The following is a 19,431-nucleotide window of genomic DNA, read 5'->3' on the forward strand; positions in this document are numbered from 1 at the left end:
AATTTGCGCATGCTCTGTTTACCAAACCGGATGCGGTCACCGCATCCGGTTTAAACCGCATTGCGCCGGATCCGGCATGCATAGACAACCATTGTATACAATGCCGCATTGTACCGGATCCGGCAGAATGCGGTTTTTTTAAGGGGCAAAAAAACGTTACATGATACGTTCTATCCGGCCGCCGCATTTAATTATTTTGCCGCATCCGGAAAAAACCGGATGCACCGCAAAGCCATCAGGTACAATCCGGTTACAATGCAAGTCTATGGGGATAAACCGGATGCGATACCGGATCCGTTTTATCCTTTTTTTTCCGGATTGTACCTGATGGCAAAAAACTGATGTGTGAAAGTAGCCTAAATGGCCAATAATTACAAAATGGTAACCTCACTATACCAGTTTTTTTTTTTTCTTTGTTTTTTTTTGTTTTTGTTTTGTTTTTACATTTCATAAATGGATATGGGGCACAAAAAAATATATACTTATACTAACATTTCTACACGTCTGAATTTCTATGAAAGTTTAATTAATTAACTAATAATAATGTGGAGGAAAAAAATATATTCACTATTTTAATAGATAATGTTTTGTTGTTTGTTTGTTTGTTTTTTTTTTCACAAAAGCTGGCGTTGCTCCATTCCTATTAACTCTTTACAATCCTATAATGGAAGTTATGGAAACAGTGTAGCTCAATCTGCTCTGTATTTTCCTTAGCATGAATGCTTTTGTGGATAGTCAGAGACTCTGTCACTAATTTATTGCAGAAATTTCTACAACTGAAAAATACATGTAGGGACATGGCTTATGTCCTCAAAATGCAGCAGGAAAAAATGTTGCATGTGTCCGCAACAAAATAAGCCTCAGCAATGTTCTGTGGTTATTGCAGTTTTGTTGCATTTCAATGACATTTTCATTTGTTTTTTTTTGTTTTTTTTTTTACTGCAGAGCACTGTGATTCTACCCTTTAAAAACAACTGTGTTTTTAAATGTTTTTTCAGACCCCACATCAAAGCTTATAGTGAGTAAGCATCCATGAATGCTGTGATTGTGAGTTTTCATGAAATCACATCCACTTGAAATTATAAATGCAGCAGATTCACAAAACATACTGATTAAAAAAAATGCAGCTCTAAATAATTTTTTTTCCAAGCCACCATTATGTTGCACATTGCATCACTAACAAGACGTTGGGGGCAGTTTAATTTAAAAAAAGGATGTGACAAGTTCCTTTAACTTGGTGCCATTACAAAGAAATTCAGCTTCTTGCACCATCAACAATTGAGGTCATCGAAATCTTACGTTTTTTTAGGATCAGCCCATAAAAGGTAATTCATAACCTTTACCATGCTTTTCCCACCAGACACATTGTCCTGAATTATCCCGTGTAAATGGGTCTTAACTTGCATTATTTACCAAGCTGACAAGGTTAACTATGTACAGTAAGTATATAGCAAGACACCTAATTAGATATCTGTGAGCTGATGCAGCGCTGTGTAGACTGAATCTACCGTAGACGTGGTCATGTAACCGCTGCCTTTCTACATTGGGGTGTTGAAGGTTTTGTGTTTGAAAACACATGATTTAGAGATGATCTTGGGTCTTCAGCTGGATCTGTGGCATGGTACAGACCAATTACCTGTGCCCCACATTGTGACTAATACATTCTATTTTTAGGGAAAAATTCTCTAACAAAGGCTAGTGTGAGATTGCGCATGTGACATCTTGAATTTTTAGAGCCATTTATCAAACATGTCATATGCTACATATTTTGGATTCTGTTAAGTAATGCAGAAAGACCTCCGCTTATTCTTATAATGAAATGTGTAAATTTGGGTATTTTTACGGTCACCCTATGAAAGCTAAAATAACTTTATATGCACTATTATCTTAACTGTGAAATGTGCTGGTGAAATTCCATGTTATCATGTTCCATGTTTCATGCTTTGTTCATATCGTAAAGATGTAATGCTAATAAGACTGCAGAAGACCATAAAGAAATGACAACCATAAAGCCCTATTTGCATGTCCGCAACGCACATATGTGTTCTATCAGCGGTTTTCACGGTCTATGGAACATGCGTTCACTATTTTTGTTGGCCCCAAAACATGTTTTGGTTTTTTTTCTGACTTTTATAGATTAAATTTTGTCTATTTTAATGGAATCTGTCACCCGGATTTTGCTATATAATCTTAGAGCAGCATAATAAAGAAATGAAGACCCTGAAGTGTCACTTACCTAGTGCATTTTTTATAAAAATCCATGTTTTATCAGGTGAAGATTATCACTAGAGGACTGCTTGGCCTGCTGCCAGGTAGTCCAACCATGCCTCCACCACTTAGTGGCAGCTTTCTGCCTATGCACAATTCACACACAAATGCAGATTAGTGGGGAGTGGGGTTATATAGAGCTCAGCATTTAGAGATAAATCTGCAGCGGATGAAATGGTGATTTTATAAAAAAATACAGCAAACAGCTCAGAAAATGACATCTCTGGAGTCTCTACGGCTATGTCATGCTGCACTCAGTTGGGGTAGCAAAAACCTGGTGACAGATACCTGATACGTTAATGGACGCATGAATAAATAGGACAGCAGTCGAATGCCATATGTGTCACATCCTACAGCTGTCCATTTTTTGCTATCTCAGAATGCATAAGAGCAGCTTAGCTAATCTTATGACTGGTGAAAACAAATTATTGATTGCTCTCAGTGAGAAAAACATTTAAAATTTTTGTAGTTGTGATACCTTTTAATGGCTAACTAAAATAAAATATATGATAATGTTATAAAGCAAGCTTTCGAGACATCTCAGGTCTCTTCCTCAGGCATGGTATGACAAAATATCTGAAGAAACACAAATATATGCACAAACAGAGCAGAGGGATGGCATAATAAAATACATTTAAATAAACAAACACAGCTTAGAAAGTGAATCCTTAGTTAGCTAACTAAGGCTAAGTTCACATTTCCGTTGATTTGTATCAGTCACATGCGTCGCTTGACGCATGTGACTGATGCGCTGTTCAACGCTGTACAACGGATGACAAAGAACAGAATTCTTTGTCGGATTCCGTTGTGTGCTGGGGGCGGAGTTCGGGGGCAGAGCCGAGCGGGGGGGGCGGGGCCAGGCGCTGAGGATGTCAGTGGAAGTGCTGCGGTCTGCATGCCTGGGGACAGGTGAGTGTATCTGTGAGTGAGTGAGTGTGTGTATGTGCATGTATGTATGTATGTATGTATGTATGTGTGTGCACATGCAAAGTGCGGGAGGGGGCGGAGCCGAGCGGGGGGCGGGGCCAGGCGCTGAGGATGTCAGTAGAAGTGCTGCGGTCTGCATGGCTGGGGACAGGTGAGTGTATGTGTGAGTGAGTGTGTGTATGTGCATGTATGTATGTATGTATGTGTGTGTGTGCACATGCAAAGTGCGGGAGGGGGCGGAGCCGAGCAGGGGAAGTGTCGGCCTCCCTGCACACGTAACCAGCCTAAATATCGGGTAACAGCAAAGCACCCGATGTTTACCTTGGTTACCCGATATTTACCTTGGTTACGGGCCTACACCGCTTAGCACTGGCTCCTTGCACCGTAACCAGGGTAAATATCGGGTAACCAACCAAAGCTGGTGACGTGTGCAGGGAGCCAGAGAGCATGCGCAGCGAAATCCGACGGATCTCGCTGCTCAAAAAACGTTACATGCTGCGTTCCCCCCGCCCGGCGGTCAGTCGTTCCACGACTGATCAGTCGGGCGGAGGGTGCAACGCAGCATCATCAGTCACAATCCGCTGCTCATACAAGTCTATGGGAGCAGCGGAATCCGCTAAACGGATTCCGCTGTTTACAAGAGCAGCGGATTGTGACTGATAGATTTTAGCGGAAAGGTGAACTTAGCCTAAGGATTCACTTTCTAAGCTCAGTGTTTGTTTATTAGTCATTAAAAGGTATCACAACTACAACATTTTAATTTTGTTTCTCTCACTGAGAGCAATCAATAATTTTTCAACTGGCTAACACGGTACCAAAACCTTTTTCTTTTAGGTGAAAACTAACACATGGATGAAAATGGGTAAAAAGCACAGGTTCAAAATCTGTTTTATTTCTCGTTTAGCAAACAAAAAAAACAGGATGTTAGATGCTATTCACTTCTCATTCCTGAATAGAAGGACCCAGAGCTTCTCCTTTCTTAAGGTACCGTCACACATAACGAGATCGCTAGCGAGATCGCTGCTGAGTCACGGTTTCTGTGACGCAGTAGCAATCCCGTTAGCAATCTCATTATGTGTGACATCTACCAGCGATCAGGCCCCTGCTGTGAGATCGTTAGTCGTTGCAGAATGGTCCAGGCCATTTTCTTCAAAGGCGATGATGTCCTGCTGGGCAAAACACATCGCTGTGTTTGACACTGTGTGACAGGGTCACAGTGACTGCTAAGATCGTTATACAGGTCGCTACTGCGACCTGTATCGTTCCTGCATCGTTGGTAAGATCTGACTGTGTGACATCTCACCAGCGACCTCCCAGCGACTTACCAGCGATCCCTATCAGGTCGCATCGTTTACGGGATCGCTGGTAAGTCGTTGTGTGTGACTGGGCCTTTAGGCTGAATTCATACTATTGAAAGACTGACCACAGATTTGCAGACCGGTGCTCAACAGCCTCCTACCCATATGAATCTATTGAGTCTGGGTCAGGTGACTGGTGGTCTGTCTGGAAATCGCCATCTCTGTTTAAACCTTGATATTCGGACATCTTTATTCAGCCATATGTCAATCTAGTTCAGGGGTGGGGAACCACCTGCCCGCGGGCCGTATGTGTCCCCCAATGACTTTTTATATGGCCGAAGGGCACATTACCGAGGACCGCAGTACTCGGGCGGCAACCGCGGTCTTGTCGGCTGCCAGTCCTTCAAATCACAATGTGTGGTGCGCATACTATTAGATCCAGCAGTGTGAGGACGTACTTTGTGTGCGGGGTAAGCGTGGGATGTGCTGCGCTCCCCTCCCACAGAAGAAGAGGAGCATCAAGTTTACCAGCCTCCCTTTTGTACATTCCTCCTGCCGTGCTGTGAGCCTCCTGCTTCCCGCCGTGCTGTGAGCCTCCTGCTTCCCGCGGTGCTGTGAGCCTCCTGCTTCCCGCGGTGCTGTGAGCCTCCTGCCTCCCGCGGTGCTGTGAGACTCCCTAGTACTGTGAATGCCGACCACTGCTATGTGCCCCCCACCCAGTGCTGTGTGCCACCCCTACCCAGTGCTGTGTGCCACCCCATTGGTGATGTCTGTGCCCCTTCAGTCCTGTCTGTGCTCCATTGGTGATGTCTATGCCCCCTCAGTCCTGTCTGTGCCCAATTGGTGATGTCTATGCCCCCTCAGTCCTGTCTGTGCCCAATTGGTGATGTCTATGCCCCCTCAGTCCTGTCTGTGCCCCATTGGTGATGTCCGAGACCCAACCCCACCTGTGATGGGGATAAGTCCTCAGCCCCTCCTTTGATGTATATATGTCACCAGCCCCTCCTGTGATGTATGTGTCTCCTATGTGATGTATATGATTTACCAATCTGTTGACTGCGCTCCAGACCAAGACAAACCTACAAAAGCAGTTGTGAGAAGTAACATGATCAATATCACCTACTTCACAGCTGCACAAAAGAGAAGCAGCTCCAGCCACCACAGTAGGGGTATAGGGGGGAGTTAATTAATTGGTTGACAAAATATATTAGGGTGATTTTCAAGCTGATAATTTTGTGCGGCCCCCGAAGGTTGGCAGAAATTTCCAAATGGCCCCCGGCAGAAAAAAAGGTTCCCCACCCCTGATCTAGTTCCTTAAAAAAACCTAAGCCCTCACCACCACCACCACCACCACCACCTTCTAGCCCCTTGGCAACATAGATAAGTCTACCCTCTGGGTTCACCACCTTGGAGCCTTCTAGTAGCTTTATGATCTCTTCATGGTTTGTGAATTGCTGGTCTATATCATACTTCCATAACAGCTTATGTGCAAAACCTGAATGTACCAAATAGAAAGAACACAGTTCTGTTGTTACTTGCAATTTTTCCAGCTTGTCCTATAAGATGCCGCTCTGGGTCACAGGGGGAACATACATCGGCGTCCGAAATGTAAAACTAGCTGCAAATTATAAACTGGACCCTATAGTTCATGCAACTGAAAATACCTGACGGAAAGTTTATTAGTTTCAATTTTTCACTTATCCATACAGTACTGACATATTTTGCAATGCTGTACAGTGTTTCAGTACACTGTGTGCAGAATTATTAGGCAAATGAGTATTTTGATCACATGATACTTTTTATACATGTTGTCCTACTCCAAGCTGTATAGGCTTGAGAGCCAACTACCAATTAAGTAAAGCAGGTGATGTGCATCTCTGTAATGAGGAGGGGTGTGGTGTAATCACATCAACACCCTATATAAGATGTGCTTAATTATTAGGCAACTTCCTTTCCTTATGGTTACCCGATGTTTACCTTAGTTACCAGCTCACACCGCTTAACTTAGCGTGTGCAGGGAGCAGGAGCCGGCACTGGCAGCGTGAGAGCTGCGGAGGCTGGTAACGAAGGTAAATATCGGGTAACCACCTTGGTTACCCGATGTTTACCTTGGTTACAGCTTACCGCAGGCTGTCAGACGCCGGCTCCTGCTCCCTTCACATTCAGGATTGTTGCTCTCTCGCTGTCACACACAGCGATGTGTGCTTATCAGCGGGAGAGCAACAATAAAAAAACTAACCAGGGCTGTGTGTAACGAGCAGCGATCTCACAGCAGGGGCCAGATCGCTGCTCAGTGTCACACACAGCGAGATCGCTAATGAGGTCACAAAAAACGTGACTCAGCAGCGATCTCAGTAGCGATCTCGCTGTGTGTGAAGTACCCCTTAAAGGGAACCTGTCAGCAGAAATGTCCCCTAAAACCTAACAGATTCCCCCTCTGCAGCTCCTGGGCTGCATTCTATAAAGGTCCCTGTTATGATTGTGCCCACTTTCTGACCGAAAAAAAGTGTTTATAAAGTTGTACCTTTTTGGCTTCTGATTCTGTAAATCTGTCACGGGGGCGGGCTGCCTGATGGCCGTTATTCTGCCCCCTGGTCCTGTATGCCGCCCCCATCGCTGATTTCAATACTTCTGGACGCCGCCCACTGCTCCAGCCATCCCCGCGCATGCCCAGTGCCCATCTCTCGGGGATGAGCACTGTGCCCAGCGTCACCGCTGGTGACGTGCACGCAGGGTTAAGATTATTGGCGGTGCTGTGATGTTTATTCCTAAGCAACCGCCCATAATCGCGGGACCGCGCTTTCCCCCTCGGCCTGCTTCTTTCTGCGCAAGCGCGCTGCTGCTGACCTCACTTCGCCTCCTTCCCATCTTGCCCCGAGGCAGGAAATAGATGGGAAGAGCGCGGAGCAGTGACTACACCGAAAGCGCGGTCCCGCGATTATGGGCGGTTGCTTAGGAATAAACATCACAGCACCGCCCATAATCTTAACCCTGCGTACACGTCACCAGCGGTGACGCTGGGCACAGTGCTCATCCCCGAGAGATGGGCACTGGGCATGCGCGGGGATGGCTGGAGCAGTGGGCGGCGTCCAGAAGTATTGAAATCAGCGATGGGGGCGGCATACAGGACCAGGGGGCAGAATAACGGCCATCAGGCAGCCCGCCCCCGTGACAGATTTACAGAATCAGAAGCCAAAAAGGTACAACTTTATAAACACTTTTTTTCGGTCAGAAAGTGGGCACAATCATAACAGGGACCTTTATAGAATGCAGCCCAGGAGCTGCAGAGGGGGAATCTGTTAGGTTTTAGGGGACATTTCTGCTGACAGGTTCCCTTTAAGGCCCCGTCACACTAAACAACATCGCTAGCAACATCGCTGCTAAGGAACAACTTTTGTGAAGTTGCTAGCGATGTTGCTGTGTGTGACATCCAGCAACAACCTGGCCCCTGCTGTGAGGTCGTTGGTTGTTGCTGAATGTCCTGGGCCATTTTTTAGTTGTTGCTCTCCCGCTGTGAAGCACAGATCGCTGTGTGTGACAGCGAGACAGCAACAACTAAATGTGCAGGCAGCAGGAGCCAGCTTCTGCTGAGGCTGGTAACCAATGTAAACATCGGGTAACCAAGAAGCCCTGTCCTTGGTTACCCGATATTGCTTTGATACCAGCCTCAGCCGCTCTCACTGTCAGTGCCGGCTCCTGCTCTGTGCACATGTAGCTGCAGGACACATCGGGTTAATTAACCCGATGTGTGCTGTAGCCAGGAGAGCAGGGAGCCAGCGCTAAGCATTGTGCGCTGCTCCCTGCTCTGTGCACATGTAGCTGCAGCACACATCGGGTAATTAACCCCATGTGTGCTGTACTAGGAGAGCAGTGAGCCAGCGCTCAGTGTGCGCTGCTCCCTGCTCTCTGCACGTATGGCTGGTCACTGGTTGCTGGTGAGCTCACCAGCAACTCGTGTAGTGACGCTCCAGCGATCCCTGCCAGGTCAGGTTGCTGGTGGGATCGCTGGAGCGTCAGTGTGACATCTCACCAGCAACCTCCTAGCAACTTACCAGCGATCCCTATCGTTGTTGGGATCGCTGGTAAGTTGTTTAGTGTGACTGGACCTTAAGAAATGTCTCTATCTCCAGCAGAACTGCTTATCACTGTTGTTCATAGTTTGATAGAACATATATATTTGAGTGACATTTATAAAATTTATATGAAAGTTCAATTATGAAATATTTAATACATTTTTTTTTAAAGCTGGAGTCTGAGTCGGTACATTTCTACCGACTCCGACTCCAACCAAAACTAACTCCGACTCCACGACTCCGACTCCACAGCCCTGGTTTAAGGGAATCTGTTAGGCTGCTTTCACATATCCGTTTTTTGCTGAGCGGCACAGTACGGTGCTCTGCAGAAAAAACGCAACAGTTTTTTTTTTTTTTTGTTGCCGCCGGTTGCTTTTTTCCCCCGCATAGACTTGCATTAGCGCCGTATTGTGCCGCATTGCCTTGCGTTGCATCTGTTTTTTGCCGGCTATGGTATATTTAGCCCATGCGGCAGCCGGATGGAACGTTGCCTGGCACGTTTTTTGTGCGGCGAAAAAAACGCATTGCGCCGGCCAGATGTGGTTTTTTGCACTGCGCATGCTCAGTATCAAGCAGCATCCGTCAAAAACCGGACGGGCCGCATGCAAAAAATTATGCAACGGATCCGTTTTTTTTCCCCCGCATCCGTTGCATAGGTTTTTGAGCCGCACTGCAAAAACTGGATGTGTGAAAGCAGCCTTACCAGGTTTTTGCTCCCCCATCTGAGAGCAGCATAATTTAGAAACAGAGACCCTGATTCCAGCGATGTGTCACTTACTGAGGTGTTTGCTGTCATTTTGATAAATTAAATGATTTCTCTGCTGCAGATTTAGCAGTTATACAGAGCTCATGAATATGCTGGCCTTCCTGACAGCAGGACAAGTAGTCTCTAATGATGATCTACTGTTGATTAATCAGTGATTTTATGAAAGCTACAATAAGCAGCCCAGTAAGTGGCACATCACTGAAATCAGGATCTCTGCTCCTACATTATGCTGCTCTCAGATTAGGTGGCAAAAATCTTGTGACAGATTCCCTTTTAGGCTATGTGCGCACAGTGCGTTTTTCGCGGCGTTTTTGCGCGTTTTTCGGGTGCGTTTTTGGCCTCAAAACTGCAGGACTTTGCTTCCCCAGCAAAGTCTGAGTTTTCATTTTTGCTGTCCGCACACATCTGTTTTTTTTTTTCAGCTGCGTTTTTGTGGTGCCACAAAAACGCAGCATGTCAATTATTCCCGCGTTTTTCACTGCGCTTTTCATCCATTGAGTTCAATGGGATGTTGAAAGACGCAATGAGAAATGCAAATAGCTGCGTTTTGGTGCGTTTCTAAGACCAAAAACGCAGCTATAAACGCAGGAGGTGGGTAGTAAAGTGACGTGTACAGGAAGAGGATTCCTTCTGTCAGTATATACAGAAGCGTGAATCCTCCCGGTACCGTCACCGTCGCTTCCACCTCCCGTCTTGTGCATGTATGCTGCCGTGCGGCGCCATGTACAGGCAGGAGGTGGAAGCGGCTGCGAAAACAAAAGTTAACAGTAGAAAAAAAAAAAAAAGTTATACTCACCTGTCTGCAGACTCCCGGTGCCATGCCCGCTCCCAGCTGCTCTCCCGGTATCGCCGCTCCGGCTGTGTGCAGACGGCCGGGAAACCTCCGATGGATGCAGGACCTGGCGATGGATCACCTGATGCAGTCACCTGACGCATCAGGTGATCGTAAGTATCGCGGTGACGCGGGCGCCCGGCCGGTATCAGCGGATGCGTCAGGAGACTTCATCAGCTGATTACTGGAAGCTGCTGCAGCGATCGGACGGGATCAGACTCCCGCCCCATCGCTGCAGGAGCTGCCGGTAATCAGCACATAAGTGAGTATTATTTATTTATTTTTTTTTTGCACCGATGCATCAGCTGCTTGTATAAACGGCTTTTATACAATCAGCTGATGTGTGATGGGATTCAGGCACTTGATCCTGACAGATCATCTGATCGCTTTGCCTTCCAGCAAACCGATCAGATGATATTGGATTCGGATTGGACGGCGCGGGACCCTGACCCAGGATTACTGCGGAGGGGGGTTCTTTATTTCAATAAAGATGGAGTCACTAATTGTGTTGTGTTTTATTTCTAATAAAAATATTTTTCTGTGTGTTGTGTTTTTTTTTTATCTTTACTAGAAATTCATGGTGGCCATGTCTAATATTGGCGTGACACCATGAATTTCGGGCTTATGGCCAGCTATACAGCTAGCCCTAACCCCATTATTACCCGGCGAGCCACCCGGCATCAGGGCAGCTAGAAGAGTTGGATACAGCGCCAGAAGATGGCGCTTCTATGAAAGCGCCATTTTCTGGGGTGGCTGCGGGACTGCAATTCACAGCGGGGGTGCCCAGAAAGCATGGGCACCCTGCACTGTGGATTCCAATCCCCAGCTGCCTAGTTGTACCCGGCTGGACTCAAAAATTGGGCGAAGCTCACGTCATTTTTTTTTTTAAATTATTTCATGAAATTCATGAAATAATTTAAAAAAAAAAGGGCTTCCCTATATTTTTGGTTCCCAGCCGGGTACAAATAGGCAGCTGGGGATTGGGGGCAGCCCGTACCTGCCTGCTGTACCCGGCTAGCATACAAAAATATGGCGAAGCCCACGTCCTTTTTTTTGTTTGGGGGGCAAAGAAATCCTGCATACAGTCCTGGAAGGAGGATGCTGAGCCTTGTAGTTCGACAGCTGCTGTCTGCTCTCCTGCATGCACTATTGGATGGAGTATGCTGAGCCTTGTAGTTCTGCAGCTGTCTGCTCTCCTGCATACACTATTGGATGGAGGATGCTGAGCCTTGTAGGTCTGCTCCCCCTGACTCTCCCTCAAGCATACAGACCTGGATGGAGCATGCTGAGCCTTGTAGTTCTGCAGCTGCTCTCTGCTCTCCTGCATACACTATTGGATGGAGTATGCTGAGCCTTGTAGTTCTGCAGCTGTCTGCTCTTCTGCATACACTAGTGGAGAATGAAGAACACATTGAAGAAGGAAATGACATCAGACCTTTTTTTTTTTTTTTGTTCACTGATAAAAAACGCATAAGGACGCAGTGAGCAAAAACGCAGCAAAAAAACGCTGCAAAACGCGTGCGTTTTTTGCCGCGTTTTTTCGACGCAGGTGCTTTTTTAGCGGCCAAAAACGCAGCGTCAAAAAAACGCAGTGTGCGCACATAGCCTTAAGATGTCTCTTTTAGAGGTCGGAATCTCAGAATGCTGGGCTTTTTTTTTGGCTTGGGCTGCTTTCACACTTGCGTTGTGCGGCATCCGTTGCAATACGCCGCCTTGAGGAATTACGGTGACCGTTGCAGGAAGCCGTTTATTCCTCATAGGCTTTTATTAAGGGTGGATTGCAACATATGGTCTTGCGTTGGATCCGCCCAGCGGCGCATCAGTTGTTTTGTCGGTGACCGTCAGTTCCCGTCGAGCGGAAGGAACTCTGAATGTAGCATTTTTTTGTTGCTGTAAAAAAACGCACTCCGCAGGATTCCGTCGGGATCCGTTAAGAGGCATAATGAGAGTCTATGGTGCTGGAATCTGTCGCCATGCATTTGACGACTAATTCCAGTGCAGGATTCCGTCAAGTTCTACTGAGCATGCTCAGCATGTCCAGCAAAACGTTCTAAATCTTTTAAAATCACTCCTGGTCTCTCTCTGTCTGTCTCTCTGTCTCTCGGTCTGTCTGTCTCTCGGTCTGTCTGTCTCTCGGTCTGTCTGTCTCTCGGTCTGTCTGTCTCTCGGTCTGTCTGTCTCTCGGTCTGTCTGTCTCTCGGTCTGTCTGTCTCTCGGTCTGTCTGTCTCTCGGTCTGTCTGTCTCTCGGTCTGTCTGTCTCTCGGTCTGTCTGTCTCTCGGTCTGTCTGTCTCTCGGTCTGTCTGTCTCTCGGTCTGTCTGTCTCTCGGTCTGTCTGTCTCTCGGTCTGTCTGTCTCTCGGTCTGTCTGTCTCTCGGTCTGTCTGTCTCTCGGTCTGTCTGTCTCTCGGTCTGTCTGTCTCTCGGTCTGTCTGTCTCTCGGTCTGTCTGTCTCTCGGTCTGTCTGTCTCTCGGTCTGTCTGTCTCTCGGTCTGTCTGTCTCTCGGTCTGTCTGTCTCTCGGTCTGTCTGTCTCTCGGTCTGTCTGTCTCTCGGTCTGTCTGTCTCTCGGTCTGTCTGTCTCTCGGTCTGTCTGTCTCTCGGTCTGTCTGTCTCTCGGTCTGTCTGTCTCTCGGTCTGTCTGTCTCTCGGTCTGTCTGTCTCTCGGTCTGTCTGTCTCTCGGTCTGTCTGTCTCTCGGTCTGTCTGTCTCTCGGTCTGTCTGTCTCTCGGTCTGTCTGTCTCTCGGTCTGTCTGTCTCTCGGTCTGTCTGTCTCTCGGTCTGTCTGTCTCTCGGTCTGTCTGTCTCTCGGTCTGTCTGTCTCTCGGTCTGTCTGTCTCTCGGTCTGTCTGTCTCTCGGTCTGTCTGTCTCTCGGTCTGTCTGTCTCTCGGTCTGTCTGTCTCTCGGTCTGTCTGTCTCTCGGTCTGTCTGTCTCTCGGTCTGTCTGTCTCTCGGTCTGTCTGTCTCTCGGTCTGTCTGTCTCTCGGTCTGTCTGTCTCTCGGTCTGTCTCTGTCTCTCTGCCTGTCTCTGTCTCTCTGCCTGTCTCTGTCTCTCTGCCTGTCTCTGTCTCTCTGCCTGTCTCTGTCTCTCTGCCTGTCTCTGTCTCTCTGCCTGTCTCTGTCTCTCTGCCTGTCTCTGTCTCTCTGCCTGTCTCTGTCTCTCTGCCTGTCTCTGTCTCTCTGCCTGTCTCTGTCTCTCTGCCTGTCTCTGTCTCTCTGCCTGTCTCTGTCTCTCTGCCTGTCTCTGTCTCTCTGCCTGTCTCTGTCTCTCTGCCTGTCTCTGTCTCTCTGCCTGTCTCTGTCTCTCTGCCTGTCTCTGTCCCTCTGCCTGTCTCTGTCCCTCTGCCTGTCTCTGTCCCTCTGCCTGTCTCTGTCTCTCTGCCTGTCTCTGTCTCTCTGCCTGTCTCTGTCTCTCTGCCTGTCTCTGTCTCTCTGCCTGTCTGTCTGTCTCTCTGCCTGTCTGTCTGTCTCTCTGCCTGTCTGTCTGTCTCTCTGCCTGTCTGTCTGTCTCTCTGCCTGTCTGTCTGTCTCTCTGCCTGTCTGTCTGTCTCTCTGCCTGTCTGTCTGTCTCTCTGCCTGTCTGTCTGTCTCTCTGCCTGTCTGTCTGTCTCTCTGCCTGTCTGTCTGTCTCTCTGCCTGTCTGTCTGTCTCTCTGCCTGTCTGTCTGTCTCTCTGCCTGTCTGTCTGTCTCTCTGCCTGTCTGTCTGTCTCTCTGCCTGTCTGTCTGTCTCTCTGCCTGTCTGTCTGTCTCTCTGCCTGTCTGTCTGTCTCTCTGCCTGTCTGTCGGTCGATCTCTCCCTCACCCCCTTTCTCATGCTCACCGATATCACCGGCGTGGCGCTGCACGGCTGTCACTGCTCTGGCAGCTTTTCCTCTTTTGAAAATGCCGGCCGGTCATTATTCAATCTCGTATTCACTGCTTTTCCCGCCCACCAGCGCCTATGATTGATTGCAGTCAGACCTGCCCCCACGCTGAGTGACAGCTGTCTCACTGCAACCAATTACAGCTGCCGGTGGGCAGGTCTATATCATGCAGTAAAATAAATAATTTAAAAAAAACGACGTGAGGTCCCCCCTCAGATTTGATACCAGCCAAGGTAAAGCCACACGGCTGAAGGCTGGTATTCTCAGGGTGGGGCGCTCCACATTAAAGACAAAAAAACACCCTCTGTCACCACTTTATTAGTCCCCAAATACCCCTACAGGTCCGGCGTAATCCTCACGAGGTCCCACTACGCTTTCAGATCTGCTACATGAAGCTGACAGGAGCGGCCGTGGAACACCGCCACTCTGTCAGCTCCATGCAGCAACTGAAGTGAATCGCTCTGTCAGTGTGGACGTCACTCAGGTAGTGCCGGGGTATGTGCGGGGATGATGGGGGCGGTAGTGCCGCTGTGTGCGGTGGTGATGATGAGGGCGGTAGTGCCGTGGTGATGATTGGGGCGGTAGTGCCGGTATGTGCGGTGGTGATGATGGGGCCGGTAGTGTCGGTGTGTGCAGTGATGATGGGTGCGGTAGTGCCGGGGTGTGTGCGGTGGTGATGGAGGCATTAGTGCCTGGGTGTGTGTGGTGGTTCTGATGGAGGCAGTAGTGCCTGTGTGTGCGGTGATGATGGTCTCTCTCTCTCGATCTCTCTCGATCTCTCTCTCTCTCGATGTCTCTCGATCTCTCTCTCGCAATGTCTCTCGCGATGTCTCTCGCGATCTCTCTCGAAACCTTTTAACGCAACACGTTATTTCACAGGAATCCGTTGCCTTTATTATCACACTATTTACAACGCATCCGTCACATGCGTCCCAGAACGCACTGTGACTGATGCCGTACAACGCAAGTGTGAAAGCATCCTTACTTATTGGTCAATGGTCATGTGGAATTGTCTAATGACAATGTCTTGGAAAATTGGCACTCTAAGGTGGGCTTTGCACGTTGCGATATCGCAAGCCGATGCTGCGATGCCGCACGCGATAGTCCCCGCCCCCGTCGCAGGTACAATATCTTGTGAAAGCTGGCATAGCGAAAATTATCGCTACGGCGGCTTCACATGCACTCACCTGCCCTGCGACCGTCGCTCTGGCTGGCGACCCGCCTCCTTATTAAGGGGGCGGGTCGTGCGGCGTCACTGCGACGTCACACGGCAGGCGGCCAATAGGAGCGGAGGGGCGGAGATGAGCAGGATGTAAACATCCCGCCCACCTCGTTCCTTCCGCATATCCTACGGAAGCCGCGGTGACTCCGGTAGGAGATGTTCCTCGCTCCTGCGACTTCACACACAGCGATGTGTGCTGCTGCAGGAGCGAGGAACAACATCGGACCGTCGCGTCAGCGTAATTATGGATTACGCCGACGCTGCACCGATGATACGATTACGATGCTTTGGCGCTCATTAATCGTATCATCTAGGCTTTACACACTGCGATGTCGCATGTTGAGGCCGGATGTGCGTCACTTTCAATTTGACCCCCACCGACATCGCACCTGCGATATCGTAGTGTGCAAAGCTCGCCTAAGGGTTCGTGCACACAATCGGTCTTTGCAGTGTTTTGGATGGCAGCGTGTTCCGGCTGCGTCCAAAACTGCATTGTACGGTACAAGTGTCTTAAGGAGTTCACTGCACTCTCAAAATATGTTGCCAAAAGGAGTGATATTTATTAGAACAAAGGAGGTGTTTCTACCCTCCCGTGTCTTAGTCAAGAGTCGCTTAATGATGAGTAACTGGAGTGTAGGAGTGCAAGTGTGGCAGCGCTGCTGTGTCTGTTAGGCTAAGGCGGGCTTTGCACACTACGACATCGCAGGTGCGATGTCGGTGGGGTCAAATTGAAAATGACGTACTTCCGGCATCTCATGCGACATCGTAGTGTGTAAAGGCTCGATGATACGATTAACGAGCGCAAAAGCGTCGTAATTGTATCATCGGTGCAGCGTCGGCGTAATCCATGATTACGCTGACGCGACGGTCCGATGTTGTTCCTCGCTCCTACGGCAGCACACATTGCTATGTGTGAAGCCGCAGGAGCGAGGAACGTCTCCTACCGGCGTCACTGCGGCTTCCGTAGGATATGCGGAAGGAAGGAGGTGGGCGGGATGTTTACATCCCGCTCATCTCCGCCCCTTGGCTCCTATTGGCCGCCTGCCGTGTGACGTCGCAGTGACGCCATACGACCCGCCCCCTTAATAAGGAGGCGGGTTGCCGGCCAGAGCGACGGTCGCAGGACGGGTGAGTCCATGTGAAGCTGCCGTAGCGATAATGTTCGCTACGGCAGTTATCTCAAGGGGGCGGGGACTATCGCGCTCGGCATTGCAGCATTTGCGTTTTTCCAGCGTTTTTGAGCCCTTCCAGTCAATAGATTTGACTTAAAAAAACACATTGGGAAAAACGTGTCAAATACGCATTCCGTTTTTTGATGCGTTTTTGCCGCGGTGAGTTTTTGGTGCTTTTTTAGGACAAAAATGCTGTATCTTTGTGGTTAAAAAAAAAAAGATGCCGCGTGTGAACATACCCTAAGACAGGTGCCCTTGAGGATAAATGGCTGGAGTGTGGGCTGGCAAGTGCAGCAGTGCTGTTGCTGTCTGTGATAAATATTCTGGATATTCACAGACGGCAACAGTGCTGTTGCACTTGACAGCCCACCTGGGAGGGTCAAAACGTAAATAAATATCACTCTTTTTGCAACATATTTTGAGAGTGCAGTGAATTCCTTAAGACAAATTGCTACAGGGTTATTGACCCATTTTCACTGGCACCTCTAGTACTACAGTCTGAGTGCAGACCATATTTTGATACTACTTTGTATAGTGCAAGCACAGTGAATGGATTTCTAGAAATCCCATGCCCACTGTGCGTGTATGGCCTGCAGCGAAAACTGACCTGCAGTGCCGTTTTCCTGAGCCGCAAATATGTCAGTTTGCTGCGGAATCGCAAGCGTCCTCTGTAGGGAGAACAGAAGAAAGAGAGACTGCAGCGCACCGAACCCTGATCGTGGGCACAGGCAGCTGTGGGCAAATGTGTTCTCCTGCATTGGAGACTCGCGTCCCTGCAGGTCAGAACCCACCGTGTCCAGGACGCAGCGGGTCCTGATCGTGGGCACGTACCCTAAGGATTTACCATACTGGGCTGAGCCAAAAAACAGACTTTTGTAGTGTGATTGTACAGTTATTTTTATCTGATTTCAGCATTGACATCCGATAACATTTTCTCCGAATAACTGTTTATCTTTCTGTTTCTCTGCAGGATTCCATGTGATCCCGACTCTATCGAATGTTGTCCCAGAGAGCTGTTTACTGATCGTTGTTGGCCTTCTGGTAGGCGGCCTTATGAAGGCTGTTGGTGAAAATCCTCCAGTTTTAAAATCAAATGTCTTCTTTCTTTACCTTTTGCCACCAATCATCCTGGATGCTGGATATTTCCTCCCGCTTCGTCCCTTCACTGAAAATTTGGGAACAATTCTTATGTTTGCAGTGTTGGGAACACTCTGGAATGCTTTCTTTATAGGGTCTTTGTTGTATGGTGTGTGCCAGATCGGTGGGGCAGATTTAACAGGTGTAGGACTCTTAGACAACTTGCTGTTTGGTAGTATAATTTCGGCTGTCGACCCCGTGGCTGTATTGGCTGTATTTGAAGAAATCCACATCAATGAGTTGCTCCACATCTTGGTGTTTGGAGAATCTTTACTTAATGATGCTGTAACTGTGGTAAGTGAGCACAAAGAATGTTTATATTAGAACATATACATTTTCCCCAAGCTAAGTCTTTTTCAACTGTTATGTGCAGCTAAACATGCATGCTCAGTTTGGCTGTGTGTGCATAAGTTTTAAACTGGAGATGGGAATAAAGGTAATCTTTTCTATTGAATTTCAGTCCAGTTATGAATTTACGCATTTTGAATTACAGTAACTAATATTCCCTTCAAAACTTCCTTTAAAACAGCACATTACCATAAGGGTTTCCTCATACACAATAAGTACTCCTTCACAAATTTTAGGAGGGAGGACGGTAAATAAAATCCATTTTTATGCTTTTTGTGATTATTATTGTTTTATTTAAGACATTTATGTGTGGGGGGTTTCATACTTTTTTTTGTCCTATAAAGCAGCTTATTGTAAAAGCTGCATTTTGGAAGAAAAAGTTCACTGACAAAATATGTGCACCAAAGGCAAGCAAAATCTGCAAAAAAAAAATAAAAAATTTCCTGATTAACCCCTTCACCCCCGGCCACTAAAACACCCTAATGATTGGGCCATTTTTTGCAATTCTGACCAATGTCACTTTGACAGGTTATAACTCTGGAACGCTTCAACGGATCCTGGCGATTCTGACATTGTTTTTTGTGACATATTGTACTTCATGTCAGTGGTAAATTTAGGCCGATATTTTTTGCGTTTATTTGTGAAAATTTCGCAATTTTCAAACTTTGAAAATTTATGCCTATAAATCTGAGAGATATGTCACACAAAATAGTTACTAAATAAAATTTCCCACATGTCTACTTTACATCAACGCAATTTTCGAAACAAATTTTTTTTCCGTTAGGAAGTTAGAAGGGGTCAAAGTTCATGAGCAATTTCTCATTTTCCCAACAAAATTTACAAAACCATTATTTTTAGGGACCACATCACATTTGAGGTGACTTTGAGAGACCTAGGTGACAGAAAATACCCAAAAGTGACCCCGTTCTAAAAACTGCACCCCTCACACTGCTCAAAACCACATCCAAGAAGTTTATTAACCCTTCAGGTGTTTCACAGGAAACAAAGCAATGTGGAAGGAAAAAATGAAAATTTAACTTTTTAACACAAAAATGTTACTTTAGCCATAAAATTTTGCATTTTCTCAAGGGAGAAAAGAGAAAATGCACCATACAATTAATTGTGCAATTTCTCCTGAGTACGCTGATACCACATATGTGGTAAAAATCAATTGTTTGGGCAGAGGTCGGAAGGGAAGCCGCGCCATTTGAATTTTAAAACGCAAAATTAGCTGCACTCATTAGCGGACGCCATGTTGGGTTGGAAGACCTCCTGAGGTGCCTAAACAATGGAGCTCCCCCACAAGTGACCCCATTTTGGAAACTAAACCCCTCAAGGAATTTATCTAAATGTTTAGCAAGCCCCAAGGGACTCCACAGAAGTTGATAATGTTGAGCCATGAATACAATTTTTTTTTTTTACCACAAAACTGTTACTTGACCTGGTAGCTTTTTCTTTCACAAGGGTATCGGGAAAAAATGCACCATAAAACATATTGTGCAATTTCTCCTGAGTACGCAGATACC

General features: G+C 47.4%; 1 protein-coding gene across 2 annotated transcripts in view; it reads left to right on the plus strand.

Moving 5' to 3' along the window:
* Positions 1-19,431, plus strand: part of SLC9A1 (solute carrier family 9 member A1) — a 246,355-nt gene that overhangs the window by 47,121 nt on the left and 179,803 nt on the right. Inside the window, exon 2 of one of the 2 annotated variants that reach the window (XM_075335896.1) lies at positions 17,391-17,851. In XM_075335896.1, coding sequence (XP_075192011.1) covers positions 17,391-17,851 — 461 coding nt within the window. The remainder of the gene's footprint in view (positions 1-17,390; positions 17,852-19,431) is intronic. The other variant, XM_075335897.1, reaches the window with a different exon arrangement.

The sequence above is a fragment of the Anomaloglossus baeobatrachus genome, chromosome 2 (assembly GCF_048569485.1).
Source record: "Anomaloglossus baeobatrachus isolate aAnoBae1 chromosome 2, aAnoBae1.hap1, whole genome shotgun sequence".
Classification (NCBI taxonomy): Eukaryota; Metazoa; Chordata; class Amphibia; order Anura; family Aromobatidae; genus Anomaloglossus; species Anomaloglossus baeobatrachus.